This window comes from Natator depressus, chromosome 8 (genome assembly GCF_965152275.1).
Source record: "Natator depressus isolate rNatDep1 chromosome 8, rNatDep2.hap1, whole genome shotgun sequence".
NCBI classification, from domain to species: Eukaryota; Metazoa; Chordata; order Testudines; family Cheloniidae; genus Natator; species Natator depressus.
Window position 1 is genome coordinate 98,907,061 of NC_134241.1, and position 15,393 is coordinate 98,922,453.

At 42.3% G+C, this 15,393-nt stretch overlaps 1 protein-coding gene across 1 annotated transcript in view; it reads left to right on the forward strand.

The window, feature by feature from the left end:
• BEND5 (BEN domain containing 5) overlaps positions 1–15,393 on the forward strand; it is a 1,373,097-nt gene that overhangs the window by 1,246,534 nt on the left and 111,170 nt on the right. Inside the window, exon 11 of the mRNA XM_074961769.1 lies at positions 8,803–8,965. Coding sequence (XP_074817870.1) covers positions 8,803–8,965 — 163 coding nt within the window. The remainder of the gene's footprint in view (positions 1–8,802; positions 8,966–15,393) is intronic.

Sequence of the window (15,393 nt, forward strand, 5' to 3'; positions counted from 1 at the left end):
AGAGGGAATTAGGAGGCCTTGAGAAAGAGTTTCACTAGAAGACAGGAATCTGTAACAGATAATGCAGGGGGTGAGGAAGGGAATTGACACTTGCATTGGTTTAGGTGGCCAGGCTGGGACTTCCAACAAGTGTGGAGGGAGTCCCCCTTGGCTCTGCATCAACAGGCTACAGTGGACTGCTGAGACTCGTGAGGCTGCCCTTGATCGAACAAGGAAAGACCCAGCTTGAGGTTGCTGCAGGCCTGTTTTGTTTTGTTGAGCTGTGTTGAACTAGGTCCTGGAAGGGGTGAGTGTTACACTTGCATGGGTGGCTGGGATGGTTTTGGAAAACCCTAGGAGTGTGGAAATAGAGGCACTGGCAGAGTCCAGTGGTGGAGGAGGTCAGACCCTGTTACAGCAGCTTACAAAACAGAGACTGTTGCTTGATGGAATTCTGGAGAATCTGAAAGAATTAGAAACAGTGGATGCCACCCTGCAGACATGTACTAGTAGGCTTAGTGCTGCCCATGCTCAACCACCAGCTGTCTCCTGCATTGTATGCTATGCCCAGCGTGCTTCCATACTGTATATTGAATACAACTTACCAAGGGTCGTGGTGGAGTCTCCATCACTGCCAATATTTAAATCAAGATTGGGTGATTTTCTAAAAGATCTGCTCCAGGAATTACTTTGGGGGAAGTTCTGTGGCCTGTCCTATACAGAAGGTCAGGCTAGATGATCATAATGATCCCTTCTAGCCTTAGAATTGATCAATCTATGAATCCACCCTCTATTTGCAAATGTGCTTTATTTTGGCTTCCAGTTGCATTCACTTCCATGAAGGACAACATTAGTTCCTTCAGCCACAGAGATTCTGGAGTCAAAACGTAACTTGGCAGTTTGTTGATGATGCATGAGACAGGAGCGCATAACAGCTCCCTCCTTTGCAGCCCTGGGCTTCTGACCAGACAAAACAATCTGTTTTTGTCAGCAAACTTAAGCAGGCATGACTCAGAAGGCACTTAAGAGGGGAAAGGTTCTGATATCCCCTTGACGCATGTGTGTATCTTCCATTAATGCTAATAGGAGTTGTGCTGGCATATAAAGGGGATAATGGACCCCCTTAGGGAGCATATCGGTGTGTGCAGTAACAAAGTGCTTTTTTAACCATCTTTCTTTCTGAGTAGAATCACACTTTAAATCCGGAGAGAGTGGCTCAGTGTGGGTTGTGTTTATGTCGGCCCTGCAATGTGATTGCAGTGCTGTACTGCTGGGTCCTTCATATTGAATAGTAGGAAGAAAGAAAAATGAGGCATCTCAGTAGAACCTGATAAAGCTTGTTACAGTTTGAGGATCTTTGGTTCTGCGGTTTGGATTCAGGCCTATGTCGGTCTCATTCTTAGGGCTGGACAAACAGGGTCAGATCAAATCAGAACCTTCCCATGAACCCTCTCTGACTGTGAACTGCAAGGCTTGAAATAGGTCAGACAATGTTCCTTCATTATCTTGTTGCTGTCCATCTTGGCATTTCCTGCTTCCAGGAATATTGTGAGACATGCTATCTTCCCAGCTGTTGTCAGGAAGAACCAGAATCTTGTGGGGCAAGGTCCATTCTTATAGGTGTTCGAGCCTGGTTCTGCGGACCAAAAGTAGTTTGGAAAAGCTCCAAACTATGGCATGCTTATTCAAATTGCGCCTGACCTTTCAAATCTCCTGCACTTCAGGAATGGTTAGTTATTCTAAGAAATTAAATACATCTCCCTCTCTGCATCAGAAATGTCCTGAGACTGTAGGGTGAGTTGTGCACATGAGTCTGTGAGTAGTTGGAGGTCTGTTAATAGTTTATCACATCTCTACTTCCAGCATCCTTCCCTTTTACTTGCCACCTCCTTCAAATCAGCCTCCCACTTCTGCTGCTATCTCCCTTCATTTTAAGCAATCTCATCTATGTTTCAGAGGCTGGCTACATTTTGCTATAAAAGAAATAAAGCAAAAGGTCTGCCTCCTGGATTCCATGGTTTCCATATCTCCAGACCCTTTCTGCGCAGAGTCGATGGACTATCATGGGAAACACTAAAACATATGCTTTCCAGTCGATTAAGAGAGTTAATGGAGCTGGCTTGAGGAGAGAGTTAAGTTGGCTTAGAAGTATGAAGCTTCCTCGTTGCTTTCGGAAAAGTACGGAGACAACACTTTTGCTAGTAAGATAGCTGCTTGATGGGCTACCGACTGCGAGACTGGCAGGGTCAGAGCAGCGGCTGCTGGGCCCACCATGGAAGTAATGGTTCAATCCATAAGGTGAAAGATAGCTGCCAGTTGCCCGGCTCTTAGGATACACTGCTGGGAGGATAGAAAAAGAGTAACAATTTGTAATGCCATGATTTACAATCTTCCTTGGGAAAGATTTCTAAGATGGTGCATTTCTATGTTCCCTGTCCAACTTCCCCAGACTTTGGTAGAAAGATCTAGAGAGGGAGGGAGTCACTGATGATGGTGTAAAACTCTTCACCGAGATGGATTTGGCACACTCTGGGGTTCAGCCACCTCCCAGTGGCAGCTCTCGTCTTCCTTGATGACAACTGTGTCATTCTTTTTTTCTTTTTTTGTCCTCTAACAACTATCTTTCTTTTTTTTCACTACGCCAAGCATTCTGGGGCTATGAGCAGCAGGTTCAGAGAGGTGAACCCAGTTTAAGAAATCTGAGTATTCTTTTCACAGAGTTCATTTGTGGACAGCATTAATGGATCACCTCAGAGATGTTCTAGTTGACCAATGATTACACTTGACCATTGCTGGTGATGATGTGTAAAGATCACAGGACAATTTGAATGCATAATCCTGGTTTACCAAGTAGGTAAAACATTTATTGCTCAACCACTGAGCAAGCAAACCACAAGCATCCTATATAGGGATTATCACCCGACAGGAGACATTGCAAAATAAAACTTCCTTTCCAAAAGAAACATGCGAGGGAATAAACCGGCATATCTTTGATAATTCCCTGTAATGCCAAAGCATAACAAAGAGCATTAAGGGCAGCAATTTATCTTTACCTCTGAATTCCTCTGTTTTTGTGGGTCTCCATCTAACCCATCAGGACAAATGGTCAAAACAGATTGTGTGTGTGTATGTGTGTGTGTGTGTGTGTGTGCTGCCAATGGTGTATGTGTAATCTGTGCACAACTTCACCGACATGTGCAAATGGCAGAATTTACACTCATTAACCTATTTGTGTATTCAGATCAATTTTTTATTCGGAAAAGATCTTCTTTGCATGCACAAGTGATAATGTGCAGAATTTGGGTGCGGACATTGCAAACTAGGTCGAAGATAATTTGGAACATGTGGCCATTCAGGTTACTTTGACAACAGTTTTTGTGGTGGGTTTATTATGCTCCATCTAACCCTGTATATGTGTGCACCCATGCTGTGGAATATTATGCAGTAAGACGTGGATTACGGATGTTCTGTATGTCACATATATCAAAATCTAATTTCAGGAGAAAATGGGAATTATATTTTGACTAGCTCTGCCATATTGAAGGTTGATCTTTCAGGCCCTATCAACATTGCATTCAGGACTGTGCTAGCTGCAACCAGGTTTCAAGTTGGTTGATGACAGCATGGTTTCCCTCTTACTTCATCTGTTTCCTATGTCTATATGCAGTGTTCCTTCACTCTCTTTGTGTTGGATTGGCAGCTTGTAGTCCAGCCTGAGTAAGGCGCACTGCAAAATGGCACTGTCTCAGGAGCAGGGCCTCAGAGAGTCACAGTTTGGTCCCCGCTGCTCCCTTGAAGTAAGCTGTGCCAGCCCTTTATTAGTCTGGCTCGCTTCCCCTTTTATGCTTCCTCAGCTGTTCTGGCCAGCCACTGGGGGAACAGACCCTAGGCTCCACCCACTTCCTGCCCACCTGTGCAGAAGTTGACGTAGCAGCTGCTTCCCACCCCCTCCCCATGGGATCGAAGCAGATAGCCCATCCAGGGGGAGTAAACATTCTTCTTACACTCTTCCCAGTGCAGGCACGCAGCCAGGCTTATTTGAACTGTTGGCACTTCCTTTTCCATAGTGGAATGCTAGCAGATCCTCATAATCTTAAAGTCACTGGCTTGACCCCACTCTTATCCCTGGCCTGCGATGGCCACAGCCTCAAAAACCCCTAAGGATGCAGAGATCCCCTGTGATGCACAGCTCTGAGGCATGCAGGAGGTGCTGACGTCTCACGTAGTAATCCCCGCAGAGCAGGGCCGCACCAGGTCTGGTAGAAGCAGACTCAAAAGAGGTGGAATGGGCAAGATTGACTTTGTAATCATGACGCTTGCCATTCTGTTTTGCTGTATTATGGCTTCCCACCTGCTTCATTTTAACAGCCTGGATTCTTGTTTGGCTTCTCCTAGCCCTCTGGATAGCTATTTGCTCAAGAAGTTCTTCTATGGAACATTTGGGAGGCAGGAAACTTAGTTGCTCTGCGAGCTTTAGTATACCTATGTGTGTTAGTAATGAATTCCTGTTGATTTTATACAAATTTTCCCCATTCAAGAGCTCCAAAGTCCCTTGTGGGTTTTTTTTCCTGATTCTGTCCTTTCTTGTTGCTGTTGACACACTTATGTGGTTCAGACTTGGAGAAATAAATATTTGCTTAGCTGCTTTCCTGCTGTGCATGCTTACTGCATTTGCTTAATGATGACTTTGCTTTGCAAGGGATTCAGGGTAATAGAGTCTCCCAGGGAAACAAGAGACTAGTTCGCCACTGACATTACCTGCATTGCCTGAGACTGTATCCCACCCCACCCCACCAAAAATATGTTTGATCTCTTTATTGAATCCACGTGCAATCGAATGTCCCTTTTTCTGGCATGCCTAGATTGCCTACACAGTAGAATATTCATTTCCACAGGTTAGTTCATTCTGTACCATTTCTTCAGGGTCCCCGCCAAATGCCCTGTATTTTCACACTCCCCTTCTACTTGTCCTGACTTGATCAGTGAGGACTCTGCTGTACAAATCTGAGGGCTAAAAACCCCTCCACTGCTGTGCATGGGGTTTCTTTGTTCTAGTTTGTCTCAAAATGTGTACCTTTTTATTCTGTCCAACACATCCTGGTGCAGGAGCCTCCCCCTCCCGCCCCCACCCCCACCCAAATAAGCAGTTCTAAAACATGCCCAGTCAAATCGTGCAATCCTGCTTTTTGCTCAGGACATCTAATCAGTCTGCCTGTGTTACCGTAGAGACCCATTTTAAAAAATCTTGGCCTTACATTAAGATTCTTAGTCCATGAATGGCCTGATTTTTCAAATGTGCTAAGCTGCCAGAAATATGGCTTTTCGAAAAATGCAAAAAAAATTTCATTAAAAAATTTGAAATTTCTCAGTCATTTCAACCCTCATTTTGCAGGGTTTCAAATGGAACATTTTTTTACTTTGATATTTTTCACAAAATCTGAACAAATTCAAATTTTCAAAATTTCATTTCCCCCATATTTCCTCTCTTCCCTCCCACTTTTTTGCCACTGAATGTAATAAAGTGAATAATGTCCAGAGTTTGGGATGTGTTTTTCATCACTATTTCCTTTCTCTAGTTACTGTTTTTCTGTTCTCCACTCTGTAACTTTTTAAAACTCCTCCACCTTTGGAAAAGTTTTGTTTCATTTACAACTTTCCCTTCAAGAAACCATTTTGGCAGGTAAAGTTTCAGTCAAAAACTTTTGACCAGCTCTACACAGTAGCATCTATTGACTTTACTGGTAGGCCCTGGAAAGTGCCATATTTTTGACAATAGGGCCACTTATTTAAATGATTTAGGTGCTTAAATGTAGACACAATTTTGAACACTTTTGTTTAACTGTGACCATACTTTGGTTTGAACTTGAACTTTGTTGTTTAGTGTGTTCCTACGTATTGCCTCAGAGTGGTAAGAGGATGGGATTGGTAAATCCAGCCTTCATATTAGTATATGGGGAAATCTGTCATTGGTTTGTAAAGGGCCCAAACTATTCATGGACATTATAACAGGCGGCTGCATATTACAGTGTGGTTAAAATGGCTTAACTTCCATTGGAAATGAGATTTTACTGGCTGATAGCATAGATGGTCGTGGCCAGCAGATGACTGTCAGCATGGGTCTCAATGTATCCCACAATTTATTGGTATTCTCTTGATTCCATGGCGCTATGCATTCATGTATAATTTTCCTGTTAGTACATATACCTGTAATTTTTTTGTGGTTATTTATTTGCCAGTGGGAAACCAGCTCAAATGATGCATCTAGTTATTGGTGAGGTTATGCTTGTTGCCCTATTTCCCCTATTGGTGAGGCGTGAGAAGATTAGGTAACTAGCTCCAGGTTACTGAGGGAGCTAGTGACTCAGTAAAGATTAAAATCCAGGGAGCTCTTGGATCCTAATTCTTTACTTTAACCGTTAGGCATCACAACCTCTTCATGCTTCTTTCTCAAGTTGGCCAAAATGAGGGCTATTTGGTAACTCATCACTGAAATGTTTGGTACTTCTTTCTGTGATCAACATCTGAAAGAATTGTTTGTAGCAAAAAGGATCAGGGAATATTCTTGTGCTCTCTCTTAATGGGAAGCACAATCCACTAAGGGCAGTCCACTAAGGGTCAGTCGCTAACACTGCATTTAGTGTGCTCTTCTTCCTCTTCATGTTTCTAATTAACGGACTAAACAAACCTGGAGTGATTTACCTCCGAATCCCAGAAGGTCTTGGGCTCCGTAGCACTGAGGAAATCAGAATGCTGTCCTTTTTTGAGAGGGTCTTGACTTTTTATTCCATGTCAACTTCATGATTCATTTCAACTTCAGTCCTTATTAACTCTGCTTTCCTTTCTACTTCCCTCGCCCCCAGAGACATTCAGTGCATATTTAAGTCTTGCATCACCTACCCTGAAAGCACCTAGTATACGTTAAGCGGGATATATCTTGTGTATCCTTTACCACAAAACAAAGAAATAAAAGTCATATCAGGGCAAAGATTACAAGAAGTCCCATTCAGAAGCTTCTAAATGCAACACTAATAAGAAACTGGATTCTATTTTATTCCAATTAGCCTTTAAACCCTACTTTTATAACACGATAGACTTTAAAACATGCAGAATCCTAATAAAGCAGAAGACGTTTCTCTTGTTTATATAATCCAGTATACCCTATTTATCAAAAATTGCTATGCATTTGAATGTTAGTGTTATCTTCTCAGTCTTAGTTGCAGGAAACTAAACAGCTCAAGCAGCTAGATTATTTTTAATAAATACATAAAATTCTCATTTTCTCTGTTTTCAGTAACAGTCAGGCTCGACACCTGCTGTGATGTTGGGTAAAAAACATGGTAAAAAGGGTCTGGATGGCTCCCGGAATTAATAATGGACATAGCATCCTGAATTCTCAGTTGCATTAAGGGCCTTTTATACTGCCCTGGCTATATAAAAGGGCCTCAAAGTGCATGGAAATGTAAGGTCCCTTTCACTTACTAGAGCAAAGCAGAATCAGACCTAGTAAGCCTTTTGCTCTTGAGTCACTGGCTCATGTTCAGCCCAGATTGGTACTGCCTAATTGTTATCACCACTGGATAGTGGTCTGTATGAAAGGAGCTGCCATTTTGGGTCTAATGCCTGTAGGAGAAGTGTGCAGTTTGCAGAATACATCACCACACTGGGAGTAGTGCCCTAGAGCCCAAGAGTTGAACAAGAATGGAGACTGAGCTCTCCTTTAAACCCTAGATGATATCCATCAAAGTAGGGTTTGACTTTGAAGTTCATTGGTTGGCCACCTTACCAAAAAAAAAAACTATTGTATTCTTCAGCAATAGTATAAACTACTGTGTTTTACACTGTTACTTGCACTTTAGAACAGTGAAGGATTTTTTTTTAAATAAGTAGTTAGCCAAAGCTAGCTAACTTTGAGTTAGTGAAGGGCAAACGTTTTTAGTCTAACTTCAGACCCACTCAAACATCTTAGGTTAGAAAGTTTGACTAGAACTCAAATGTTATTGGGTTTACATTTTCCTTAGGAGAGTCTGTGGAAAGAAGTGGCAGACAGGGGAAGATAGAGATGATAACTTACAATATATACTCCATAAAGCCCAGACATCTGTTCCAGCTTAGCTTTTAGGGGGGAAATAGGGTGGGTTCTGCTTTGCCTAATATACAGCATGAGCTTCCTATTAGAATGCTTTCAGAATGGTATCCGTGGCAGGGGGAAAAGATTTAAATTACACCACAAAAAATATTTGTGAACTCAAACTAGTTAGGTAGTTCACAATGTGAACAGAACCTTAAGCTCCATGTGCCTGATTCTCATTTATCCTAAGGTGTCTTTACACCACTCTGGCAGTGTAACCTGTGGAACTCATTGCCAGGGGATGTTGTGAAGGCCAAAACTACAACAGGGTTCAAAAAATAGCTAGATAAGTTCATGGAGGATAGGTCCATCAATGACTATTAGCCAAGATGGTCAAGGATGCAACCCCATGTTCTGGGTGTCCCTACCCTCTGATTGCCAGAAGCTGGGAATGGATGACAAGGAATGGATCACTCAAAGACTGCCTGTTCTGTTCATTCCCTCTGAAGCACCTGGCATTGGCCAATGTTGGAAGACAGGATACTGGGCTAGATGGACCACTGGTCTGACTCATTATGGCCGTTATTTTGTTTGTATGTTAAAGGGACCTTGAAGTGGGTTAGTGTAAGATAAGAATCAGGACACATGAGCTTTGCCAATCCTATTTCACACCTATCTATACAATCCCCTTCCCAAGCCATACACGTTCATGCCCATGACGTCTCCTGATTAGTTATTATCTTTCTCCCACGCAGACTAGCACGTCCTTCAACCGTGACGCTGTGAAGGCAGGGACAGGACGACGCTTCCTCGGTGGCTTATTGGACCATACTTCGTACTGCTATACGCTGGAAGTCTCATTCTACAGCTACATCCTTGGAGGAACTACTTCTACTGTCCCCTATACAGAGGAAGCCTGTATCCTTTACAAATTCATCCTTCCTTCTGAGTGCTTTGAGTGCATCTGAACTGGACATCTGAGGTAAACCCTACTCTAAAGTTAATAGTTTTGCTGAGTTGCGAATACATAACTGGAAATATATTTGTTCCTGTTTGCTTTAATCTCGGTAATATTAATGCTCCACAATTTATAAATACAAGAAGGGAAAAGGCCTATTAGATCAAATAGTCCTTTCCACTGCCGGTAAAAGATTGTTCCTCACACTATATACCTTCCATTTCTTTGTTTCAGTTTACTCCTTATTTTGCTCTTAGCCCTTTACTTGTATGATTGTCTTAATACTCAGAGCAATAGACACCTTTAGCAGAGAGTCATAGGTTCTTCTATGCCAGATGGAGGTGACCTAACTGTCCCCAGTCTATAGCAAAAAGACCGTGAAAGCTCCATTAGGTCCCAGTGCTGCCTCTGGACCGAATCTTTACAAGAAGTGGTCAGAAATGGGGTGGGGGGGAGGAGAGAATCATTTAAAAATTTGAAATTGTTTCTGTTTTGTGGGGTTTGAAATGGAACCATTTTTCATTCTTGCAAAATTATTTGCAAAATATGTTGATGAAAAACATTCACTTTTTGAAGTTTTCCATTTTCATTCCCCAACACTCCCTCTTCTTTCATCGTCTGGAAAAAAATTATATATTTCTTGCCCTACGTAGTTATGCAAATTTTATGGATGAGAAAATCATTTCTCACTGGTGAAAGCAAAAAGTGGGTGGTCAGGAGGGCTTGATTCTGCCCAAGTGATGCAGCAAATTGATGTTTACCTTTGCCCTTCAGCCCTTCCTTTGCCCATGAAGGTAAACAGCTTCCAAGAAATAGTTCCCTATTCCCCAAACCCAACTACAGAGCTGAGCAGCCTAGCATAACACTTAAGAAATGCAGCACTGAAGAGAGGAATTGTCACACAGTTAGATTCTGTTTTAATAACTTGTCTTATTATCTCAGCTCTCTGGCCTTTTAGAAACATGCGTGTTAGCTTCACCTTTAATTTCCCTCCTCGCTGTGCACTCAGTGTGTTGACAACTGCTTATTTATTCTCCCTTTAAAAGTCCTATTTATCAAGAACAATCTTAGTGGAGAGAGAGAGGCAGGCTGCCCCTCTACAAATGAGATCCTGCTTCTCTTGAATATGCATTCCCTTGGTGATTTACATGTCACGCTTGCTTGGCTTGCTATTCAAAGCAGCCCTTTATTTTATTTCAGGTATGTGGGACTCTTTTTTTATCTATGCGGCATCAACTTGTCGTATGCAGATGGAGCTGCATTGCTCTGGCTTCATACATCATTGCCATCAGCAGCCAGCGAGCAGAAAACAGTTCCAGATCACAGTTATTGTCGTTGGTGAGGATGTATGGAAAACTTAGGCGGCAGCTTGATTTTCATAAATCAAGCTGGTCTGACCCTTAAGCTCAAAGGAGCGCAGACTGGGGTTGACTCGCTAACCGCCAAAGCACAAGCTAGAAACCAGTAGCTGCGAGGGGGCAATGGGCTCAGGTTCAGTGTCTACCAAATGAGTTTGAGATTTCCTTTCCTCCTGAGAGTCTCTTTAAAGGCTGCAGTTTGTGATTGTTCTTCCTTGTCAGCCCCATACCCCAATTAGAGGAGGAAACGGAGCTGCTTAAGGGAATCTGTGGTGTGGTTGTGCTTAAACAACCCTGGGCCCCTCTGCTTGTCAACACACAAGCCCTGTCTGTGAGTGCGGATTTCTCCTTGTCGCCAAAGCACTGGTGACCAAAAGTAAATTAATGATAACGGACATCCAGATTAGGCCAGAACTGCTCTTTGAAGTGGCCTGCAAATCAGTAAGCAGTTCAAGACGTTGAGGGTTTTGTAATGGCTCTGAACCAAAGACACAGTCAGTCGCTTAACCTCCGAGGAGATGAGCACTTTTGTTATCTGGTTGCATCCAAGGAGAATGTCAAGCAAACAGACTAAGAAAATATAACGAGTCCCAACACTTTCAGGTGAGTTCATGTGCTCAGCAAATCTGAAATGAACACGCTGTGATACAGTAACTCCCTTTAAAGACTTGTCTCTGGGGGCCTGCTCCATTGAATCAGGGGTGTATTTTTTACTGAATAGGGGTGGGATCAGCGCCTTATTGGGCAGCAATATGTTGTAATGAGAATTCTGCAAACCCTCCAGTTTTGGCTTGACAAATACTTGGCTGAAGCTGTGCCTATGATCCATTGAACTCTGTAGCCAGGAGTAGAGACTGCAAGGGCCTGTCCCCTGTTTCAGCGTTCATAATTGGCCCCACATGAACTCATGGATTTTGTCCTGCAAGTAATAATAATAATCATACAATTTCCTGGGACTAGATGGCTGAGAATCTCCAAATGCTCTGTTAACATGAATTAGACCCTCATATTCCTATAAAGTAGCTGAGTATAATCAAATCCATTTTAGAGATGGATAGACTGAGCTAACTGAATTTAATCTTTTCATTCCACGTGCTTGGCACAAAATACTATACATTGGCTATGCTGTTGCAACTTCAATGTGCATGATAAATAAGTTCACAATAGTGATGTGGTACTGCATATCTACATATCCCACTCTTCTGTTATTGGTTGAAAAGATCTTTTTATGTCAATAATATGTTTCTTTACAGCAATTTCAGGGCACTGTCATCGACTCTATAGTCTATTTGAACTTCTGTCTAGCTGTATTAGGCGTATGTTTACATTTTGCTAGTCACATTAAGTCATGTACTTTGCTCAAAGTTCTGTGATTACAAGGACATTTTCATAATTATCTAGATAGATGGACACCTCTTAGAGATGTGTGAACTTCAAACCTAACTGGTGTTACTTAAATTCTAATATCATTTAGCGTGGCCAATATCCTGAGGATTTTTTGTTTTGTTTTGTTGTTGTTTGGTTTTGCTTTGCTTCTTTTTCTTTAAAAACACAAAAATAAAGATATTGTTTTGTAAAAGTTCATATAATGGTAAAAGTCACATTCTCTGCTCACTTAAACAGAGTTAAAATCCACTACTATGCTCCCACTAAATAAATACCACCTTTACTAGGCAGTAGGTTACTTCTGATTTACACTGGTGAAACCAAGGTCAGAATTTGGCTCTGATGTTGCATGGTTGAAATAAAAAGGAAATACAAGATTAAAGGCTCTTACCTCAGCCACGTTAGATGTGCTATATGTTTTGGGGTGTACATTTTAGGACATCAACAATAACATTTGAGACCTAAAATCTTGGTCTCTTATAACCATTGGAATAAACCATATCACCAATGTGCACCAGGCCTGGATTAACATTGCAGCAGAAATGTTAACTTTTGCCTTTCCTTAGTCTCGCTCTACAGACAACCTTGCACCAACATAGCTTCCTGCATTTCCTATTATATATTCATTATTTTCTTCCTTCAGAAATACATGTTTGGCTCGTAGGAGCTGCTTCTAACTGATATGTAGCTGGTTTACCAGAAACACCAGGGATATGTTCTGTAAGCTCAGCTCTGCAGCGTACCCTATGATAACATGTACTGTAGATAACAGTGAAAGGCCTGTGTTTGCAAGGCATAATAAGAGGATTTTAGACTTGTGAAATTGTAGGCTTGCCTGGAAATAAACAAGGTTTTCTCTGTCCACTTAAAACCCCTCTCACACATGCACGGCGTTTGGTAGCAGCTGATTAAAAACATAAGGGTCTGCTCAACACCAGGTAAAAATGTTTTAAAAGGAGCTGGATATGCTTCCATTAAACAAACACTAGGCATTTGTAGGGCTTATGACACAAAGCTTTTTATGTGCTCACCAAAGGATCAGCAGATGAGCAGCCTAGATAATGCTGTCCCTCTCGTTACTGGGTCAGGGGGGATAACGAATTGCCGGCTCTCCACTCGCTAGCTAGAACTCCTTGCCCTTAGGAATGCAGCACGACCTGGCTCGGATCCCACATACATCAGAACTTTGACCCATAATGGGCTGTCAAGGGGGCAGCGCCAGGTTCTCTGTCTCATGTTGATGATGTTCTAACCCATTGGGGTTCCTTTCTTGAACCTCTAAAGTGGATCTCAGACTGTAATGTAGGCAGCCCATAGGGGAGCTGTAAAGAAGAATAAAAGGAGAGCGCAAAGGGGATACACCCTTAAAAACTAAGGGCCCAATTCTGAAATGGGACTATTTACATAAGCGAGGATTTGCAGGAGAGGGCTTGATAATCGTCTTGTCATGATCAAAGCGGTCTGGCAGTCTCAGCCATAGGAATCATCATTTTATGGCCGCACTAGGGCCACCATATTGCGCATCACCCTGGTTATGTCACTTCTTATTTTACATCTGTACAATTACTTCCCTTCAGCAGGAGCTGGATATGCTCAATTCCTTACAATCAAACCCAGCTAAATAGAGCTTTGCTTGCTGGAATTTCTTCTGTATGGTGCAGTGGATAGGACACAGGCTTAGAAGTCTGATGACCTGAGTTCTAATCCTTGTATGGCTTTGAATAAATCATTTCATCTTTCTGCCTCATCCGTAAAATGAGATTAATGATACTTATCTTCCGCTGAAAAATGCTTGGTGATCTGTAGGTGAAAAGCACTGGACAAACACTAAGTATTATTAATATTATTTCTAGTAAAGTCTTTTCACTGTAGTATACAATTAAGGAATGAAATCTATGCTGTGACCTGTTTAACATCCTAGCTGAAAAGATTTACAAAGAAAGATGGCTTCATATCTTTCATTTCACTGGGTGTATTGGGAGAGACTCTAAAAGGTGCACCCCTTAAAAAATAAGTTAAGGCATAATTCCATATTATGCCAAATCTCCCAGATGATTTTGGACGTGCAAGATGTATTCACACCATAGAAATCTGTGTGTGCATTTGTGTCTATGGATGCAAAATGAAAATTTAGATGAGTCAATGTCATTTTATTTGGGCAACTGAAACTCATAACTAAGAAAATTTAGACTGACTGAAAATTGTTGGCGTACAGCTGCAATTACTTGGCTCACCCATATTTAATAGTTAAAAGTTAGCGGAAGGAGGGCTCAGAAGCAAAGGTCCCATGGGGAAAAATTGAGCCATAGGAAAGGAATATGGTCTTTAGTGCCTGAGGAGGTATGAGTGTGCATACTGATTCCTCAGAAAGAGCATGTAGGATCCCAGTTAATGGCTTAGAGGAGCCATCCTCCACCTGTACCAGGAAAAAAAATCACATGTATAACCATTCAGACATGAAAAACTATAGCTATAAACGTAGACAATATATAATAGAACATGAACTCAGGGCACACGTTGTAACACAGGACAGAGAGATTTCTGAGATACACTAATGATCCCCTAGGATGGGGAGCACAGGTCTTTTGGTGCCCTTACAGGGGTCTTGATGACCTGTTTGCCTCTACCGCCTCAGTGGGGTCCCTAGAAGAAGGCTTCCCCAAGCCTAACAATACGCTGGGGCATTGGGGGGGAATTCCCAGACATTCAGGGAAGCATTACCAGCCAGGAGCTAATTAGGGAGAAGGAAGAAGCCAACCAGAAACTGAGGCAGGGAGGTCTGCACTGTATGGCTTGTATTTTTGAGATTGTTGCTTGTAAAACTGCGTGGAAGGAAAGGCAGAGAGAGAGAGACTACCACAGCTGGTATCTGTAAATCAGTCCCCGCCCGTTCCCCGCAATAAGACCCAACCTGTACTTGCTGAGCCCCTGTCTTTCCCTCTCATCCATCTGCTCTGGTCCTTGTTACGCCTGCCTGTGGGAAGCTCCCTTCTGAGAGCTGAGCAGGAAGGGCAGTTAAAACTAGACATCAGATTCCCATAAAAAGGAGCACCATTGTTGAAGCTTAACCGGTAGGTCAAATGATGGGGCGAAAGTGCCTGTTGGCCCACCTTTTTCCACGATCTTCCTCAGCACCTTTGCTTCAAACTCAGTCTCAGATCAACAAAAGCAACCCCCCCTTCACACCCCCACCCCCACCTGGGGAGAAACGGTGTTGAGTTTACAGCCATAACGTCAAACACTCTTAATGCCACTGAAAGCATAGAGTTAAATTATAGAGTTGTAAAGTTACTTTATAGTGATAATGCTGTCAAGCATCAATTTCTCTGCCTCGGGGCACCATGGAAACTCAGTTAATGATATAAGAAGCTGACATTTTTCAGGGTTGCAGCTGTTGGCTGATACCCAGAAGGAATCTGCCTGTTTCTTCATATAGGGTGTATATAGGGAGACCTGCTCAAAGCAAATTAAAAACTAATAAAACTCTGTTTAGTGAAGTGTGGTAGAATGCTAGTCCAGAGCAAGCTACAATGTTGCAATCTGCGAACTCCTTTTCGCCACAGAGTGATTTTCTGCATAGAATGGAGCTGTAAGAAAAACTTCCCTATAAGAGGGTTTTAGTCTGTGTGTTTGCATGTTGATCT